Source organism: Triturus cristatus, chromosome 5_2 (assembly GCF_964204655.1).
Source record: "Triturus cristatus chromosome 5_2, aTriCri1.1, whole genome shotgun sequence".
NCBI lineage: Eukaryota > Metazoa > Chordata > Amphibia > Caudata > Salamandridae > Triturus > Triturus cristatus.
The window spans coordinates 45,018,788-45,038,850 of record NC_140588.1 but is presented as its reverse complement, the minus strand read 5'-3'; the positions used below and the strand labels follow the sequence as shown (position 1 = coordinate 45,038,850).

The following is a 20,063-nucleotide window of genomic DNA, read 5'->3' as shown; positions in this document are numbered from 1 at the left end:
GGGACACTCGCGGGGCATCCAATACATTTTTAATAACCGCAAACGCGTTTCAGCAATGTGCCTTCATCAGTGCGGTAAGATGAATATCAGAACATGCTCAGCCATCATACTTTAAATAGCAGGTGCCACAATTGGCTGATCTTGATCCAATCAAGAGGCAGTCATTGAGCCGGTATGGGGATGACGGACCGGCATCACTGCTGGTAATTTGAGGAATTCTGGGAATTGTATGCCCAATGAAGTTAACATTTTACACCCGATGTAGAGATGTCGGTTTTCCTCATCCCATCCTTTTTCTATGCCTTTGTTGTTGCATGGGCTGCGCACGGAAAAGAAGTGTTGAGTGTCCCTCGTCTGCCACAAGATCAAGTACAGCACTTTCGCAGGAGTCAGATAAATAACTGACTTCCTCAGACTTGTATAGTCTACGACCTCCAGTGATCGATGGGGGCTTGTCAGCGCCGTTCAAGCGGGTTTGACTTCACATCCCTACACTTTTCCCACCAATCCCGCTGAACTCACGACAGGTGCCACCAATTGCGGGGGTGAGACCCGCTCCATTTCCACAACACACAAAGTACACCAGGGACACCTGCGGGGCATTCAATACATTTTTAATAAATGCATACGCGTTTCAGCAATGTGCCTTCATCAGTGCGGTAAGATGATTATCAGGACATGCACAGTGCCTTTAAATTGCAGGTGCCGCAATTGGCTGATCTCAATCCATTTAGGAGGCAGTCATTGAACCGGTATGGGGATGACGGACCGGCATCACTGATGGTAATTTGAGGAATCTGGGAATTGTATGCCCAATGAAGTTAATGTTTTACACCCGATGTAGAGATGTCGGTTTTCCTCATCCCATCCTTTTTCTGTGCCTTTGTTGTTGCATGGGCTGCGCACGGAAAAGAAGTGTTGAGTGCCCCATGTCTGCCACGAGATCAAGTACAGAACTTCCGCAGGAGTCAGATAAATAACTGACTTCCTCAGACTTGTATAGTCTACGACCTCCAGTGATCGATGGGGGCTTATAAGCGGCGGTTCAAGCGGGTTTGACTTCATCTCCCTACTTGTTTCCCACCAATCCCGCTGAACTCCTGACGGGTGCCACCAATTGCGGGGGTGAGACCTGCTCCATTTACACAACGCAAAAAGTACACCAGTGACACTCGCGGGGCATCCAATACATCTTTAATAACCGCATACGCGTTTCAGCAATGCGCCTTCATCAGTGCGGTAAGATGAATATCAGGACATGCGCAGCCATCATACTTTAAATAGAAGATGCCACAATTGGCTGATCTCGATCCATTCAGAAGGCAGTCATTGAGCTGGTTTGGGGATGACGGACTGGCATTACCACTGGTAATTTGAGGAATTCTGGGAATTGTATGCCCAATGAAGTTAACATTTTACACCCGATGTAGAGATGTCGGTTTTCCTCATCCCATCCTTTTTCTATGCCTTTGTTGTTGCATGGGCTTCGCTCGGAAAAGAAGTGTTGAGTGCCCCTCGTCTGCCACGAGATGAAGTACAGCACTTCCGCATATATATATATATATGCACAAATATGCATAAATACATATATACGTATAATACACTTACCTTTGTACTTATATTTTGTGTGGTAATGGCATGCATTGTAAAGGCAGGTCGTAATAAAAATCTGCGTGGTAAAGCATGTGGGGTAAGGCTGCATGCATTGCTAAGCTTTCTTTGAAATGGCATGTGTTGTTCAGACCGCATTGTACTTGCTGTACCTGTTGTGCATGCACTGCATTGCAAAAGGGACTATTTTGCATCTAAAAAGTACACTCAATCATCACCCACTAAATTATTTGTTCTATATTCATTTTATACATAAAAATATTTTTTTATTATTTGTCATTGCACAACCTTTTCTATTAAAATATCTGGGAACGTTCAGGGTCTGCAATTGCTCGGTGGTTAAGATCCTCTCTGAGTATATGCAGGTGGGTATTGTTTCTTTCCTGAGCATGTCGTTTTTTTTGCTACATTTTCTCTGTCATGTGATCATCAACTATTTTAGCCTGATCAGAGTCGTTTGGTTTGCATATGTGGAGCACAGACTGATGATTGGTATCTTTCCTCTGAGCAGGTTGTAAAGAGCTGTTTTTACTGAATATGCTTTTTATTTGTATTTACATCTGTCTTTAGCAGGACAAAGTAAAGGTATCTAATGCTACTAAAGCTGCACCAGGAATCAGGCCAATATTCGTGATACATGTGATATGCATCTGCCCATGGAGTGATTTTATTGCCACTGATTCCTGCGAAGAGTAAATGTGCATGAAAATGACAAAAACACTCACTGCTTAACTTGTGAAAGAAAGACTGTCGATTCCGAAGCTCTGGCCCAGTGCAACTAAATATCGGCATGCAGAGTGCCAAGGATGGTAGTTTTTTAATCCACTGCATGATACACCCTGCCCCTTTTTCTCATTCTTGCAGGTTCCTGCTTTCTAACTTTGTGACGGTTTTACCGTTTTTCTCTTCCTTCGGCTTTGAGATCTGTGCTCTTGCACTTGGTAAATATCTGATGCTTGAAAATAAGTGTCGGTTCCCAAAAATAGGTGCCTGTGCCCCCCACCAGCAATCTCTGGCTCAAATTAGGCACTAGAAACACTGATCACAAAAGGATGTCTGAAGATTCAACATGCCCACATAACAGCCTGAAATTACCATCAAATTTGCAAAAAATGCTCATGTCCAATGCTTAAGATCTCTCCCATGGACTCATAATTAGTATTTCTCCCCTGGGCATACAGTTAAATGTTTCTTCTGGTATGCATGCTCTGATTGTGAGGTCTGTTGCTATTCTGAGCTGGGAAGAGTTGCATATTTTGAGCACTGACTTATATGCAGTTTCTCTCCTCTGAACATGTGAGAATGAGCTCTTTCTACTGCATATGCTCTGTCAATCTATTTATTTTGTCTTTTTCAGGACACAGTAATTTCCATGCAATAATAGGTTGTTTTTTTCTGTGCAAGCTCTGATTTTGAGGGCATCTGCTGTTCTGAGCTAGGACAGTTACATGGGTTTAATATGGTGAGCACTGACATACGTTTAGCTTCTTTCCTCTGAACATGTTGTAATGAGCATGAACAGAAGACAGACACTTATCACAAAAGTATGCTTTATGAAAGAGCATTACCAAAAGGAACATTACCATTTATCTGCAAAAATTCTATGGCTGCTCCTGTCCAGTGCCAAAAGTTTCCTAAGAGCACGTGCATGCATATTTGTTTTTTTCTCCTCTGCGCATTTAGTATCAAGTTTGTTCTGCTATACATTCTCTTAATGTGTGGTCCGGTATTATGTTAGCCTGATCATAGTTCCTTGCCTTACATATTTCCAGCAAAGGCTGATAATTAGTATTTTTCCTCTGAGTATAAGGTAACTGGTAATGAGTTAACTCACTGTGCTAAAAAGGCGTGTTTGTACAATCCTGAGAGGCAAAATGATGTAGTTGTTTTTTAGGTGCAACACATTTCATTTTTACAATTAAACAGACATGGTTTTCGTAGAATCTGGTGCAATAGCTAGGTAATTTTATGAAGAACAGAATAATGTATCTAGAAGCTACTTAGCCACCATTTGTGAAAATTATAAAACACAGGAATTTTGCATATTTTTAAACATGTAAATATGATCATCAAAGACAAGTACAATGGGTTTTACACTTCTCCAAATTTTGATTCATCATTGCCTTCTAGCCTGTGAATAAATGAAATGTATTTATTTGGGAGATTTATATAGCGTGAATATCACATGAAAGTATCAGAGTGCTGTACATTATGCAACATTTTCCTCCAATATTGGTGGATTACATTGTCTGAGAGATTACATGCCATGTTATGGGAGAGGAACTAGTAAGTGGCAGTTGAATAGACTGGCAGTATATATGAGGCCAGGTGGTGTTGCACGGCAGGGTGGGTGCTTGACCAGTTTGTTTTTAAGGGTGCTTGTCAGTTGAATTATCTGTTGGGTTGTGTACAGTTATATTGGAGTTTGCGTATGAATCCGGTGGAGGAGCCATTTTACATTTGAACCTAGGTGTCATATGAGCAGTAGAGCTTTGACATTTCACTTTAAGTTCATAAGGAATTGGTTTGTAGTGAGTTCCAGAGTCTAGGTGCGTTACTAGAGAAGACGTGTGCATGAGGCTTTTCTTTCTTAAAGATGCACTCTTTCATGCAGAGTTTAAGGTTCAATAAACACTAGAGCCGGGGGGCGTGGCTTGGACGCTGCAGCGAGATGGCAGACGGTGTGTGTGCTCCGCTAGGACGCGGGGCCTTTTCAATCATTTTCGCCTCAAGCTGTCGGAGCGGAGTTTACGGGCACGGATGGTGGCCCCGATCTCATGACCCTACGGTGCATCCAATAAACGATTTCTCCTGTCCTCAATTGCAGCGCGAAGCCTGGAGGCTGCAGCGGTGTTATTTCCCTCACAGAAACGCGTTCAGTTTGCTTCAATCAACAATGCCGCTTTACTATTCAAGCTGCTGGTATGTCATGTAAGAGGAGCCATTACCTCCAAAAGGAATGCTGCTCCTGTCTCTTCTCTTTCTCTCTATCAATGACTCAAAAAGGGGATAAAATAAGTAAACAGAGAAAGTTTTTTTCATTTTTAAATAAATGCTGCTCCTTCTCTTTCTCTCTCTATGAATGTCACTAAGAAGGGATACAGAACAAAAATAACAGAGAAGGCTATTGCATTTTTTCATGGTTCTTTTATGTTGTTACATACCATGGAGGCAGCCTTTCAATAGCAGCTTACTTTTACCAATTTGAGGTAGTTATGTGGAACATGCTTGAGGATGACCTCCTTTCTGTTACAGTTATGCAATGAATGTGAACCTTCCATTTTTGATCTCTAAAAGGTTCATTTTTCATGTTTTCACAAAGTATTTATCGTATTTTTTATAGTGACGGCATTTCTTCTTACTGAGGTAATATTGGAACTTACTCTATATTTTTTTTCATTGACTACAGTATTATACTACTGTGTTCCTTTTCAATCCAACACTTGTACTTTTCTTGGGATGGTCACTATTCCTGCCTTCCTCTCCTGTGGTGTATGGGTCGCATTCGTCTGCTCTTAATTACTACCCATCGATCTCTTCCACAATTCAAGATGGCAAATGACCTTCACACTTCCTCTAGATCATTGAAAGCAGTTAAGACCAAAAGTCGCCTCACACGGTCAGGTCATAATATTTTTATCTCACAAGATGTTTCAAATGCAACAAATGCACGCCGTAGGAATTTTTGGCTCTCCGTCCCCAGATGAGACACTTGAACATTCAATATGGTATTCTTCACCCATGTCTCTGCAAAGTTACTCATGAAGGAAGGTCACGTTCTTTTGATGATCCTGCTAAACTGAAACGCCTTCTCAATAATATCGCTCCTCGAAATATGGAAAACGAATGTTTTAATATTATCTTAGTTTTACTAGTTAATTGATTGTTGCTGCTCCTATAATTATACCTTTACCTTCTTCCTCTTGCTTGTTCTTCCTTTAACCTTTTTTTTTCTCTTCTTTTTTATTTCCTCAATAATCTTTTTCCCCTCCACTCTTTATTTCTTATTACTAGTGCTCATTTACTTATTTCTGAGGCTTATCATTATTTATTTACTCGTACCGCTATCTTTGCTTTTGTCGTCACCATGTCCCTTTCGTCTTGTTGCTTGTTTATCTTCAGATCTGGATTATTTTTCTTGATCTGCTTACTTTCTTCATTTTTCTGTTTTTCTCCCTTTACTCTCTTTTTCTCTTTCTCTATCATCTTATTGTCTTTCTACTTTTTTTTTTACGGTGCATTTTCATTATCGATCTTTTGTCTATATTAATGTCTTTTATTATATTTTTTGAAGTGCTTACCATTCTTTATTATGTTGCTTGATGCTTGTGCCCATTAGTGTTAATTGATGTTGTACATTTAGTTTTTGTATTAATCTAATAAGTGGTGTTTTTTTGCTTCCAGTTGTTCTCCTGAAGTGTATCATCTCTCTTCATGTCTTACTCTCCCTTCCCTCCATAATGTGTAATGTTGTCACGTGGAATTTTCGTGGTCTTGGAAACCCCGTCAAAAGACAAAAGGTACTCTCTCATTTGTCTAAATTGAATTCTCATGTTTCATTTATTCAAGAAACGCATTGTAATGATGTAGAATCACTTAAATTGAAAAGACAATGCGTGGGTCAAGTTGTTTATTCTCCAGCCTCTAATCGGAAAGGTGGTGTAGCTATACTATTTCATAAATCGATCCATGTACAAAGTTTATCTACGCAATGTGATAGTGATGGACGATGGGTAATGGCTAAGGTTGTTATACAAAATAAAGAACTTGTTTTATTGAATATTTACAGCCCTGTTAAACCAGACCCAGACATTGGAATAGTATTAAGATCTTACTATCCTCTATTGATCGCCCAAATATTATTGTTGCTGGGAACTTTAATCAATGGTTAGACCCATTTTCAGATAGACAATCCAAATGTAAATTTAATCCTGATAAAACTCATAAAACATTTCAATCTGCCATTGCCTCTCGTTCATTATACAATGTTTGGAAGACCTGTAACCCTGATGCCCTTGAGTTTACTTTTTTTCCTAATTTTCACCATACTCGTTCTAGACTTGATTATATTTTAGTTAGTAAACCCCTACTCCCATCTATTCAATCCTCTGAGATTGGATCTATTTTTATTTCTGATCATGCCCCCGTTTATTCTGCTCTTGACTTCTCCCTGAGTTCTCCAAAATTTGGTCATTTGAAACCTAATAATTTTTTGTTGTCAGACACTACTTTTGTTACTGAAGCTACTACCTTTATTAACGAGTTTTTTTTACTATTAACAACCCTTTAGACACCTCCATTACTAATAACTGGGGTGCCTTTAAGGCTTCCTTCCGTGCTCTTGCTATTTCATACTCAGCAAAAAAGAAGAAAACCACTAAAGCCAAGTATGCCACTTTACTACAACAACTTAAACTGCTGGAACACAATTACTTTACTGTTAGATCTCCCTCTGTTCTTCATGAATTGATTAAAGCCAAATCTGCTCTTAACAAGCTTGCCATGATTGATGTATGTAATGTTCTTCTTAAAATTAAGTCCAAGTATCATGGTGGTCAAAATAAAGCTGGGAAGATGTTGGCCAATTACTTAAAAATTAAATCTGAACGTAAAAATATAGGTCCTATTCTAAATGAATCTACTAATAATTTGGCATCCTATGGTGAAGATATTGCTTCTGCATTTCATGATTATTATCAATCATTATATTCTGATGATACAAATCCCTCTGCTCAAAATCTACACCCTTTTTTTTCGAGCCTCCCAAATCCACCTTTGCTTCCTGATAAATTTGAATTACAAGAAAGTGAGGTTGCTCTTCAAGAGATGACAGAAGCCATTAAATCCTTAAAAAAATCGTGAGCACCAGGTCCTGAGGGTCTTTCTGTTGAATTGTTTTTCCACTTTGTCCTCTATTTTTGCTCCCAAAGTTCTGGCCCTTTTTTAACTCATTTATTGTTGACTCCAAAGCATCTGTCTCTTTTATGGAGGCTTTAATTTTACTTATTCCAAAACCTGATAAGGATCATTCCCTCTGTAGAAACTATCGCCCCATTTCATTAATCAATTATGACTGTAAGATATTTGCTAAAATCCTTGCCACTTGCCTTGAGGGTATCATCCCACTATTGGTTAAGACAGATCAAGCTGGATTTGTTAAGGGCAGATTGGCTTAGGATAATGTGCGCATGTTTGCTAATGTTATCTCCTTCGGGAAAAAGTACAAATCCCCACTTGCAGCATTGTCCTTAGATGCCGAAAAGGCTTTCGATCGCATAAACTGGCAATTCATGTTCAATACACTTAAATGGTTTGGTTTTGGTCCAAATTTGATTTCTTATGTTAAATTGCTATATTCTTTTCCTCATGCTAGTATTTTTGTTAATAACCATTTTTCTAAATCTTTTCCGTTATATAGAGGCACACACCTATGTTGTCCCCTTTTGCCCTTGTTATTTGTTTTATGTCTCAAACCTTTCCTTGAGCATATTTGAATTAATTCATGTATTTCTGGCTTTTCACATCATTCTATAGAAACCAAATTGTCAGCATACGCTGATGATATTCTGGTATATATGTCTGATCCTAATTCCTCCCTCCCTCCCTTTTTGGATGAAGTTTGGTTATATTCTAGTATCTCTGGATATAAGTTTAACTTTTCTAAGACAGAAGTCTTACCCTTGAACTCTCTTTGCTATCAATATATGTTTAATAATTCTAATTTTACCTGGTGTCCACCAAAAATTAAATTTGGTATTTGATTTTGCTCTACCTTATTTACCACCATTAGTTATACGTTTAAGGTCCTAATAACCAAAATACAATCACTCCTTCTTTCTTGGTCCCCCCTTCATTTGTCATGGTGGGGTAGATTAGATACTATTAAAATGGTGATTGTGCCCCATGTCCTTTATACATAATCCATGTTACCTTTTCAAATTCCTACTTCGTATTTTTCACAGATTAATTCTATTTGTACAAAGTTTTCATGGAATAATAAACACCCCCGCAATGCTCTTATGAAACTCAAATGTCCCAAAACAGAAGGGGGTGTACATTTTCCAGATTCTAAAATCTTATCGTTTTGCATTTTTAATTCGTCAATTTTTTGCTTTAACTTATGATTTTGCTGATATCCTTATCCCTCGTTGGATTGTTTTTCAGTGTTACCTATTAAAAGATTTTTCTTTTCGAGATATAATATATATGTCTAATTGCTCCTTCATATCAGATAATCCTATTTTAAAATACTCCAGACAATTATATCATATTTTTTCTGATAGTCTAGATTCATATCAATGTTTTTATCTTCCACTATTTGGTATAACAAATTTATCAAATATAAACGTAAATCATTTTGTTACAAAAATTGGAAGGGAATTATTTTTATTCATCAATTAATCCAACATAATTCTGTTATTCCCTTCCATTAATTACAGTTACAATATAATTTACCTGATTTATTTTATAATGAGTATCTTTTAATATCAACAGCTTTGCAGTCTTATTTATCTTCCAATGATTTCCCTTTAGCTTCTCCCTTACTCACCCTCACCGTTATATAGTGTTTCTAAGGAGCATAGGCCTAAGGCTGCCTTTATTTATAAGGTGTTGTTATCACATGTTACTGAACGACCTAAATCCCTTGTCGAAGTACTCTGGGAAACAGACTTATCTTTGTCACTCCCTATTTCTTCTTGGGATAAATTATCGCTAAAGCTATTTAAAACTTCCATTGCTGCACGTATTACTCAATCCCTTTACTTTATTTATAGTAGAACGATTATTACCCCTGTTTATATATCCAAGTTTTCCCCTACTTCCTCATCCCTCTGTTGGTCTTGTTCTGAATCTACTGGGACTTTAGTTCATCAACTTTATGATTGTTCGAATGTAGTAAAGTTCTGGCAATCTATTTGGTAAAAATGTATGACAATATTTCAATGTAATATTCCATTAACAATACAAAATGTTTTTCTAGGTTCCTCCTCACCTGATTTTGATGTTTCTAATCATATTACTTTGTTGTTTGATTTATTTATTGCTATAGCATTTAAAGTGTTGTTGTCCTGTTGGAAAGATAACTCTAAATTATCATGATTAACTTGGTGGAGCTATATTTGTGACAAACACAGAATTACCACTGTTTCTTCTCTTACTCTTTCCCAGAAAATTACATCTGACCTACTTTGGCTACCCTTTACTTCTTATCTTTCTACACATGCACCTCCATCTTAATTTCTTACTCTTTCCTAATTTCTAACTCTCTTTATTCCTCTTTTTTCTCTTTCTTTTCTTCTCCTCTATATATATATTATATGTTTCTCTTTTTCTGAAAACTTAATAAAAATCATTAAACAAAAAAAATAAAAATAAACACTAGAGCCAAAATATTTAAAGAGATCCATTGGAGCTCCTTATTGATATTACCAAAGTTAACTAAGTCCTACCAACTCAAGATGCAAATAATTCATTGAATAATAAGCATGGGAAATATGAGGCTCACTGGATTGATTTATAGAGCAATAGGCAGACACTCTATCAACAGAGTGAATGTGATAGCAAATTCTAAATGAAGAGGTAAGTGATACCAGAAAGTAAATGTGGGTATAGTAGCCTAATTGTAGGCCATTGTACACAATGGAAGAAAATTGATTCAGATGTCTTGTTCTTACTCTAGTTGCCTACCAGGTATAATTACAGTTAAAGTTCATTAAAAGCATGGGAGTTACACCTAAGCAATACAAACTATAAAAATACCTTGCAGCACATTGTAATCTGTCCCAATAAAGTTTAAATATGGATTTGCAAAAAGCTCAGATTAAAATTTATATCCTGTGTGTACTTCAAATGAATTCATAGATGGCCTAATCTGCTTTCTTGTCTGGTGCAACTCTGGTATGGACACGCTTAAAACAAATGTATCCTTTACATTGAATTATAGGTTAGTTATAAGCAATCATCTGGAGTCTACTGACCAGACTGAGGAAACAAATTAAACATTGAAACACTCTTAAAATGTTTAATTAATATGCAACAAAATAACTGAACACATTTTTTATCTGTGGAGAGGTGTGGCTCACTGGCAGATCCGTAAGCAGAGAATCGGCCAGGTACCGGGGTTCAATTCCCGACGCGGCAGGGTCGTGGACCAGGGTCAAAACGGACTCGATAATTCTCGCCTCGGAACCTACTCTAACCAGGAACACACTCGGCAACTCTGGGCATTAAGCTTGCCTCATCTCTACAACGGCCCCCCACAGACGCCGGGGATGCCTGGTTTCACCTTGGAGATACCCAGAAAGGGACCATCTCACAGGGATAGCCAGGACGGGTTCCCCAGCGGTCTATAGCGCCGGGACACTTCTGAGTAGCTGTGCGCTGTATAAATGAAAAAATAACATCTGTGTTAGACTTTGGCAATATTAGTCCACGCATATGCCCACAGGAATATGGACATTTTACATCCTGACATCCTTTAAGTGTTTTTATCTTTATTTATATGTATTTAGTTTTCTACATGTCAAAACCAACAGTTGATGGACAGAATGCAGAACAATGTCATACATTCACCCCAGTACAGAGATCTGGGCCTAAATCCATCATTTTTTTGCTCACCATGCCATTCCAGCTTGAACCCAGCCATATGCAAATCAGTCTTGACCCTGTGCCTCAAGGGAACAGTCCAGCCCGAATTGCCAAGCCAGGTCCTCTCTGGACTGGAAACAAGCATCCTAGGACCGGTTTCGGGGTTTCACCCCTCTTCAGCCAGGATAGCTTGATTCCAGTGGCATGGAGAGCACGGGACCCACGTCTGGGCATACCCGTCCCACTCGGGGTTACAAATGCAAAAACAACAGTTGATGGACAGAATGCGGAACAATGTCATACTTTCACCCCAGTACAGAGATCTGGGCCTAAATCCATCGTTTTTTTGCTCACCATGCCATTCCAGTTTGGACCCAACCGTGGCCCATGCAGGTAAAAGCAGTGGGGCCGTGATTTCAACGGATAGTTACGAGAGAACATTAAATAAATAATTAATTTTCCCAAGTCATCGTCCGTCGAAATCCCCCCACCTGGCCCCACCGCCTACCGCTCTTACCAGCACCGGCCGCGGCTGCATGCCACATGATCTGTGGATAAACCCTGGAAATTAGCCAAAACCATGTTTGGTTGGAAAAATGAAGTAGCTAAAGAAACACATACTGATTGACAAGTGAGATGCAGAGTAAAAGGTATGGAAATTAGAAATGATAGGTTTGTTAAAATATGGTCACCTGGATGGAAGAGAGTCATAAAAATGTTTGGTGAACTGAAAACTGAATTAATTTGGCCTGTAATGAAGGGCCCTTTAGCAAGGATTCCTCAGGGTGGTGAGTATTTGAAAATAATGTGAAAAGAGCTCCCAGATAACTCACAATCGGAAGCTAGGTTATTGACTTAAGTATATTGACCTATGGTGCAATATCTGTTACCTATAAGATGCTCTGTGATCATATACCAATAAATCTAGGCAGACTCGTGAGGGCTGTATGGACATTTTGATTACCGTAGACCTAAGCTGGCTTTAGCGTTGGTGACATCCAGTGTGACAACCTTTGTTGGCACCCCAACATGGCCTCCTCCTTAATGGATTTCCTCACTACCACCCTTCAATGGTGCCCCACATCTCTCCTTAAACTTTCTCTTATATTTATTTATTTTGTATTGACACTCATTAAATGGTAGAGTGTCAGAGGACTTTGTATCACAAGCATATTATACAGTGACATTGAGTCACACAAGTGTGTAAATCAATGTATAGAAAATGTTACCCAATACAATGAGGACTACAAGTTGTAGGAGTCACATGTCATCCATAATGATAGTCATTATATGTTGAAAGTATTTGGACTTGGTATTAGAGACTTTGGGGTCTATTAGAATGTCGGGCGGATCACCACCGCCCGCATGGTTGTGGCGATCCGCCCGACATTCTCCTCTGCCCGCATGCCATTTCCACCTACCATATTAGTATGGCGGGGGGACCCCAGCGGACGGAAAGACCGTCCGCTGGTTTTCCACCGGTCACACAGGTGATCAGGCGGAAAACGGACCTGATATGGTGGCGCCGTCTGCTAGACATCGCCATCCATATTATGATGGTAGCGGGAAGCAGCCTTTCTGTTGCGGCGTTTCCGCCACGGAAAGGTATGCGGTTTCCTCAGTTGGGGGCCCGTTGCGGGCCCCAAGGATGTTGGGTGGGTAGGGGGGCACATGGGCAGTACCTATGGTATGGTACCCCCTGCATTGGCATGGACAAAGTGGCATCTTGTGCATGCCAAGGCACAACGTGTATTCCCAGCATTGTGGCGGGCGGTGCTCAGAGCCCCGCCCGCGACAATGCTGGGAATAGAGGATGCCACCGCCACAGTGGCGGTGGCATTGTAATTGCCAGTACGGGAATCCCGCACCACTGGCGGACGGTCCCTGCACTGCTAGGGTGGCAAGCGGACGAGAGTCCGCCCGCCATCCTAATAGGCCCCTTTGTGTGTGTGCTGTAAGTTGCAGCACACATGCAAAGTTGAAAAGGTTTGGAGAAATGTACTTATTTTTTTAAACGTTATACTTATCTCAATGAGGCATAATTTTTTATGCAAATCCCTTTCTGCCACAGTTAGTAGATAGGGTTTAATGTCAATTCCTACGGTTGGTGCCTGAAAATGTCCATGCACCACCCATAGTATACCTCCCTGATGTAAAGTAGTGCATCGTGCTCCTTTGTGTTACTTTAGGGCTACTTTCTAATGCAATTTATGATTTGTGCTGGAAAGTAAACTCCAATACAACACTTTGCACCAGGTTTATTTTTCTTTTGTGATGCAAACCAGGCACAGTGTTGGTAGTTCCATGCCTCAAACTCAAGATTTTATATGTAACACAAGGACTGATGTATACATGCTAATAAAATTGTATTACTAACCAAAGAAACCCTCTACATCAACCTCAGTATAATGAAAGATGGAGCGAAAAAAACAATAAGGTTCTAAGCCTACGCTTGGCAGTTTGCTTGCAGTACTTTAATCCCAGTTAATAGCTCATTGTGCTATATTAGAAGAATTATAACTTATGAACTCCACGTAACAAAAAGATTTTTGTGACAAAAGCAGTAACTTACTGAGCTGTCTACATAAAATACAAATCTATGATCTCTATAATGCACATTGTGCTTTGCAATGGGGCCATTTGCTCTCTATTACTTTATCATGAGTCAAACCTGTGCTAAATAAATTACAGATCTCTCCATCAAGTGTATTAACCACCAGAGTTATCATGCTGTTGTTGTTGTCATCTCAGTCAGCTTCTCTTTGGCTTACACATGGGCAAGGGGACTACTGGTGGCCATATTTGTAACCATTGCAGCTGTTTTGGCACTCATAGTGTAATCGGCTGCACAGCCATATTCAGTTGATCTTACTGCACTGGCCTGGTGGCAGTGGGGAGAGGAGTGAGGTGGCAGGAAGCTTTACAGCTGTCGTCCAACCACAGCACAGTCACATACAGCTGATCTTTGCTGAACCTGCAAAGTGACATAACGGAAAAGCGTGAAAAGCAGGTAATCGCATCTTTCCTGGTTTGGCGTACGTTGAAAATTCTGGCATGCTCGCGCCCCCCTCCTGGAATACAGCAGCGAATATTGCAGGGGTGGTGTGGTGGAGCCAGGTACTGTGCTCTATGGCCAATAATGTTTGCTTTATGGCCAATAATGCGAAGTATTAAAAGACATTACCAAGGAGCTGAAATTGGGAACGTTTCTTAAAAAATTGTCATCAAATACGCCACCAATGTGTTCAGCTGCCTTGGATTTTCAGGGGCCACAACACTAACCATAAATAAAACCGGGGATAGGAACACTTAAGGATTATGTGATCATGCTATCAAGCCGAGAAAGAATGCCATTCCTGCCCATAAGGAGCAAGAAGAAACTTCAATCACTGACAACTGTAAAAATGTTAAAACACATTTAAACAGAGAGAGTCAGTCATTAATTTTACCTGTGGTATGGAAATTTGAAAAGTGGAGTAAAATTCTGCATAAGTTTGACTTCTTGAAAGATCCAGTTGGGGAAATGTTGACTATGGATGAAGACACATGTACCCTCCCAGCACCAATTACACCAACTATTGGTGCAAAACCCACACTCTCAGATCAAGGTAGTAGCATCATGGATCCCTCCAAAGATGGGCCTACATGTGAGCTGGCAGTAAACTAAGTCTCTCAATGGGGTCCTATAACAGATTTGGTTATGCTTTCACTATGGCCACTTTCACCACAGCCCTCAACTGGTTTATGTTCACCCCAAATGACTCCATGAAATTCTCAAAGACAATTGCTGAGATCAGGTGCTCAACCGCCACTTTAAGTGAACGTAAAAATTATTAATGATCATAACAATGCTTGGAAATTAATGAATTACGTTCCCCAAACAAATCAACCATGCCAAGTGGCATGCGGTCAATTGGAGCAACAACAATTACACACTAGTGGTACTAAGAATTTACTGCAATTTAATTCAGATGCTTAATTCAGCACGTTAAAGGAAGTGACGTATTGCTGTAGTTCAACTCCAGAAAGACTGAACCATTGGAAAACTGCAGAAACGTTATCAAAATAAGACAGTCTTTACCTCTGGAGTAAGCCATGCCCAAATAGCTATTCGGCCAACAGCTCGCAGCCCATACAAGTTAAAACAAAAAACAACTGGGTCCACTATGTACAAGTAAGACCCCGAGGACGGGCAACCCTGATTATTTTCAAGAGCAAGACTTTCCGTCAGTGTCAAATACTAAATCAGGGGTTATTTGGGATATTTTCTTCAGAACCCCACAATTCACACTAGAAGCCCTGACTTACCAATCAAATACCATTAACGTTCAAATTGACCTTCTTGATGTCATGGCAAAATCAGTCTCGGGAATCGATCAGAAACTGGCCTCTTTAAACAATCTAATAACTTGAGGAAAAACAGAAGCAGCAACATTGCATATAGACTGCACCTGTGCATCACTGATTAGTAAACTGGCAACAATTCCAGACCACTTTAATTGAAGACACAAAAGGAAATCTGCAAATCTCAGGTGGCAATAAGAACACCATGTTGCTGGCGCAATTAATGGAGAAAACAGGTTAACTAGATAACAGTAGGGGTATGAACGGCAGAACAGAGACTCAAAGTCAAAATACTGATACATTAGGTAAGAAGGAAGAGGCGGAAGATGATCTCCAACCATTTTCTCCACCATTTCTAATGAGTAAAATACAGAAGAAAAAACAATGCAGAGCTAGAAGCAAGATAAAAAACAGCATAGTAGAAATTCCTGGTTCAAGTACAACTACTATACAATTAAGTCTAATGAGGAGGGAGGGAAAATACGGACCCAGGTCTGCAAGGGATCAGCAGAAAGGAAAAAGCTCTACTTTCTCAATGACAAAAATTATTTGAAAAGTTTGAGAAACACCCCCTCTATTTAAGAGAGTAAAGTAACAATACATCCGATAGCTCCAGCAAACCATGACTCTTCAGAAAGGTCAAGTATCTCGATACAACATCAAAAGGATAACAAATCAGGGAAATGTTTGCGAAACCCTGCCTCGGTTGAAGATAGTACAGCAACAATACCTCAGATATCTCAATTGAACTATGGTTCTCCAGAGAGATCAGGTAGCTTGATACAACATCAAAAGGATGAGGCCCGGCCCCATCAAGAGTCTGTGGTAAACAACATAAATAGCCTAACACCCATGATAGGTCCGACTCAGCCATCGCCCGTACAAAGAAATAGAGATGTTATGACTAACAACTGTTTAAAATATCAAGGGTCTGATACAGCAGAACTACGATATGGCACAGAAGTAATATATATACACGGGGCCATCCAAAGCTAGGTCTCAACACTTTAGTTTATCAGGCTTGTCTTGGAATCGTATGGGTTTCTGCGCTGTTCCCACACCTTTATGCCCACTTTACATAAATTATCAAGAGTTTCATGCTAAGCGAGGCAGTTCTGTTTCAGTGCTGCTGTTGTGTCAGCACTCGAACGGAAAAGTACTTTTGCATTCAAAAGTTGCTTGACACTGCTCAGTTTTAGTAAAGTTGGGCCATCCTACCTTAGAGGTTGAACCACCTTCAGTTTCATATGTATTACAATGCATGCAAGAAGGTCAAAACATAATTTTGCTCTTATGAAAGGTTAGGAGGGCAGATTCAGAGTTAGAAATCTCTTCAACTCCAATCATAGAAAATCGTTTCAGCGTTTGATGAACGTCACATTACCAAACCTTTGTGTGATTTAAGATTATTTTCAAGTTTGATTAGGCCATGACTAGTAGTGGGCAAACAGTGTACACAGGTCCTGCTATAAAGACCCCTTCATTTCAAATGTGGAGTGCTGTCTCAAGGTAAAGAAGTTTGCATAAAATCACAGTTCTGTTTATATGATTGGGTACCTTTAAGAACACAAATAATGTACAGCAAAACTGTCCTGATTTGTGATTCTCAGCCTCTGCACATCTCACAAAATTACATAAACAGGCTGATAATGACATATCAGGAACTATGCTTTACAACACAGTTGTCCATGTGAAGACAATAGTGGCTGGAAACAAAACATTTTTGACTGGTGCTATTATATATATACTTGGTGTAACTAAGTTTGGGTGTACACTGTACTCTTAGAAAATATGTATCACAATTAAGGGTGGGCGTAGTTCGCGAAGTAGCACTTCGCGAAGCTACGCAAAGTGAAGTTCGCACTACGCGAGCTACGCGTAGCACTTCGCGAACTGCGAAGTAACATGTTCGCACTGTGCAAGATGTTGTTTTCAATGATTGCACAGTGCGGACAAGCAACCGGCACTGTGCAATCATTGAAAATGGCATCTTGCACAGTGCGAGCTGTAGTTTTCTGCTGCTCGAGTAGATTTTTACTCGAGCTGCAGCTTTCTCAACGCGAACTGGTAGTTTCTCATCGCGAGCGGTCGCGAGCATACGCGACCCCTCGCAATGAGAAACCTGACCTTCTCGCGTTGGGAATCTCGCCGGGAGGTTTATTTTCCATGCTCGCGATCGCGAACAAGGAAAAAGTCTCGCCAGGATGTCATTTTGCTTGCTCGCGGTCGCCAACTTGATGTTGAGGACCGCGAGCAAGCAAAAAATGACCGCAGCACTACGCAACACTACGCTACGCGTGTTCGCACTGTGCTACGTGCAGTTCGCGTAGTGCGAAGTAGCGCGAACTTCGCAAACTACGCGAGCGTAGCGTAGTGCTTCGCCCAGGCCTAATCACAATGGCACAGCCTGATTCTGGGAGATGGTGTTAACCTCAAATCATGAGGCAATGTATCCCAGAGGCAAGGTTCAAAACAGCATTTCAAAATACAGTCAATAAGAAAAGGACTTGCTCAATAAGTGAGTTCTAGAGCGGAATGAAGAAAAACCATAAAGGTTTAAAACAAAAATGTAAAAGTACAATATAGATGTAATGGAATGCAGAAGCAGCCTCTTTTAAATGCATAAAGCCATTGCCATGAAGGCTCTCACTAATAGGAACAATGCATTATGACAGGCAAACTCAGAAATAGACTAAGAATCTATCACAAGTGCAGCATAATCAGTAGGAAATCCTAGTAAAAGGAAAAAAGTGTCTTGGTTCACCCCCAAATTCAAATGTTTATTTGCAGTTGTCTTGAATAAGAAAATACAAAACTGCAAAATCAGCATGGTATTATTATTGTTCCAACAAGTCACAGTTTTACATTATTCCACTTCACATAGCCCTATCGCCTTAGCACTAATCCACTAAATGCATATTGTTCGGAAGAAGGGGCGAGTGTCGTCTTGAGGTGTCAGAACAAACTAGTTACCAAAACAATGCATAACCATGTGCAAGCAGAAGATCCTTGGAAACTGTTACAAAATTATTACTGCTGGCTCTTCAAGAACAGTGTCATTCAATAAAAAACACAATATACATCTTGTTGCACATAGTGTGATGCCGAAAAAAAAACCACAATATGAACATCATGACACAGCATTCATCTTAGACATGGTGGTGTTGAGGCCTAGGTATAAATAGCCTAATTCAGAAAAACACACTTTAACAGGTCATAGCAATTTATTTTTAGTGGTAATAGACCTAAGGTAATGTACACTTGTGAATTAAAGAGCAGGATATTTACTCTGCACACGATAATTAGTGCACTGATTTAAACTCCAAAAGCTCTAACATAAGGTAGTGCTTGGAGCAAATAATGTGTGACGAGAATATAGGTGCCTATTTGTTGCATTGCACTTTGTTGTATAGGCGATTTGTTGAACCGTTTTGTGCCATCATGATTTTTGTGCTAGATTATGGCACTGTGTTATTGTTGTGTTGTCCAGTGGTGTTTGTATTACAATCAGTTTTGAGTTTTTGTGGTTTGTTGTGCCTTGTTATGTTTTTGTTGTGATGTTACTTTGTGTTGTCATTGTACTCTGTTCTGTTGTTGACTGCAGCAATGTCAGCAAATGCTCCTACATTTAAAGTTCCCATAAAAGCAACCATTTGCCACTGTCTAAGGTGTTAAAATACTGCTACTCTAGCTAATCAGCTATTTAAGAAACCAACACTGAGGCAAAGAGATGTCTTAAATTACCTCTAATGGAGTGAAACCGCTCAAAGCCTGATATAAAGTTAAGTGGTAATAGAAAATACTCAGATGCTTTGGAGAAAGCGCTAAACTCAAAGGAGAGTCCACCTGTGGAATTTCCTCCATCATAATATTTCTATAGTGGAGGAAGTTCGACCTGTGGATTACTATCCAAATTTAACAGACCCCAGAAATATGAAGAATTTTAATTAACACCCACCTCTGAATCAGGACAGAAGTGTGTTAAAGGTTTCTCTTCGCTTGATTCCAATTAAATCCAACACATTTCTGCTTGATAAAATGGCTTAATAATTAAGTTATTTTGTGTATATTGTTATGTTATCTTACCTTACGTTATGTTACGCAAACTTACCTTCCTCTTCACCGATCATGTCCTCCCAGCTGAAATCTAGAGCTTTTCCTCTAATGTCCTGAAGAACAGAAGCTAAGTAGAGGCCTCGTCTAGTCACAAGTGGTGGAAGAGAGAGACTGCACAAAGAAAAATATAAAGAAATAAATTTTCAAAACACTAAGCATTAGCAATCAATCAGTTTATACTATATTCCAAGACCTTAGTACTCACAATGAAGAAACGTAATGCTATTGCATACTTCAGTTATGTGAAAATAATTGTTTAGCTAGTTATTAATTAAATACGTTCAAGTGAGATTTAATTAGTATGAGCCTAGGAGACTGTTTTTGTTCTCATGAACATGAAATGTGGTCATTGCATTTGTTCAGTTTTTTTCTCACAGTTGGAAAGATCCAGATCACATGGCAAT

General features: G+C 39.6%; 1 protein-coding gene and 1 long non-coding RNA gene across 4 annotated transcripts in view; one reads left to right on the top strand and one right to left on the bottom strand.

Annotated features, from left to right (window-relative positions):
- The window catches only part of LOC146822634 (uncharacterized), a 1,280,275-nt gene that overhangs the window by 735,419 nt on the left and 524,793 nt on the right, over positions 1 to 20,063 (bottom strand). For all 3 annotated transcript variants that reach the window (XM_085606818.1, XM_085606816.1, XM_085606817.1), the window contains one exon: positions 19,655 to 19,770. In XM_085606818.1, coding sequence (XP_085462944.1) covers positions 19,655 to 19,770 — 116 coding nt within the window. The remainder of the gene's footprint in view (positions 1 to 19,654; positions 19,771 to 20,063) is intronic.
- LOC146822635 (uncharacterized) overlaps positions 1 to 20,063 on the top strand; it is a 224,138-nt gene that overhangs the window by 184,630 nt on the left and 19,445 nt on the right. Inside the window, exon 2 of the long non-coding RNA XR_014962072.1 lies at positions 6,016 to 6,131. This is a non-coding gene — a long non-coding RNA (uncharacterized LOC146822635). The remainder of the gene's footprint in view (positions 1 to 6,015; positions 6,132 to 20,063) is intronic.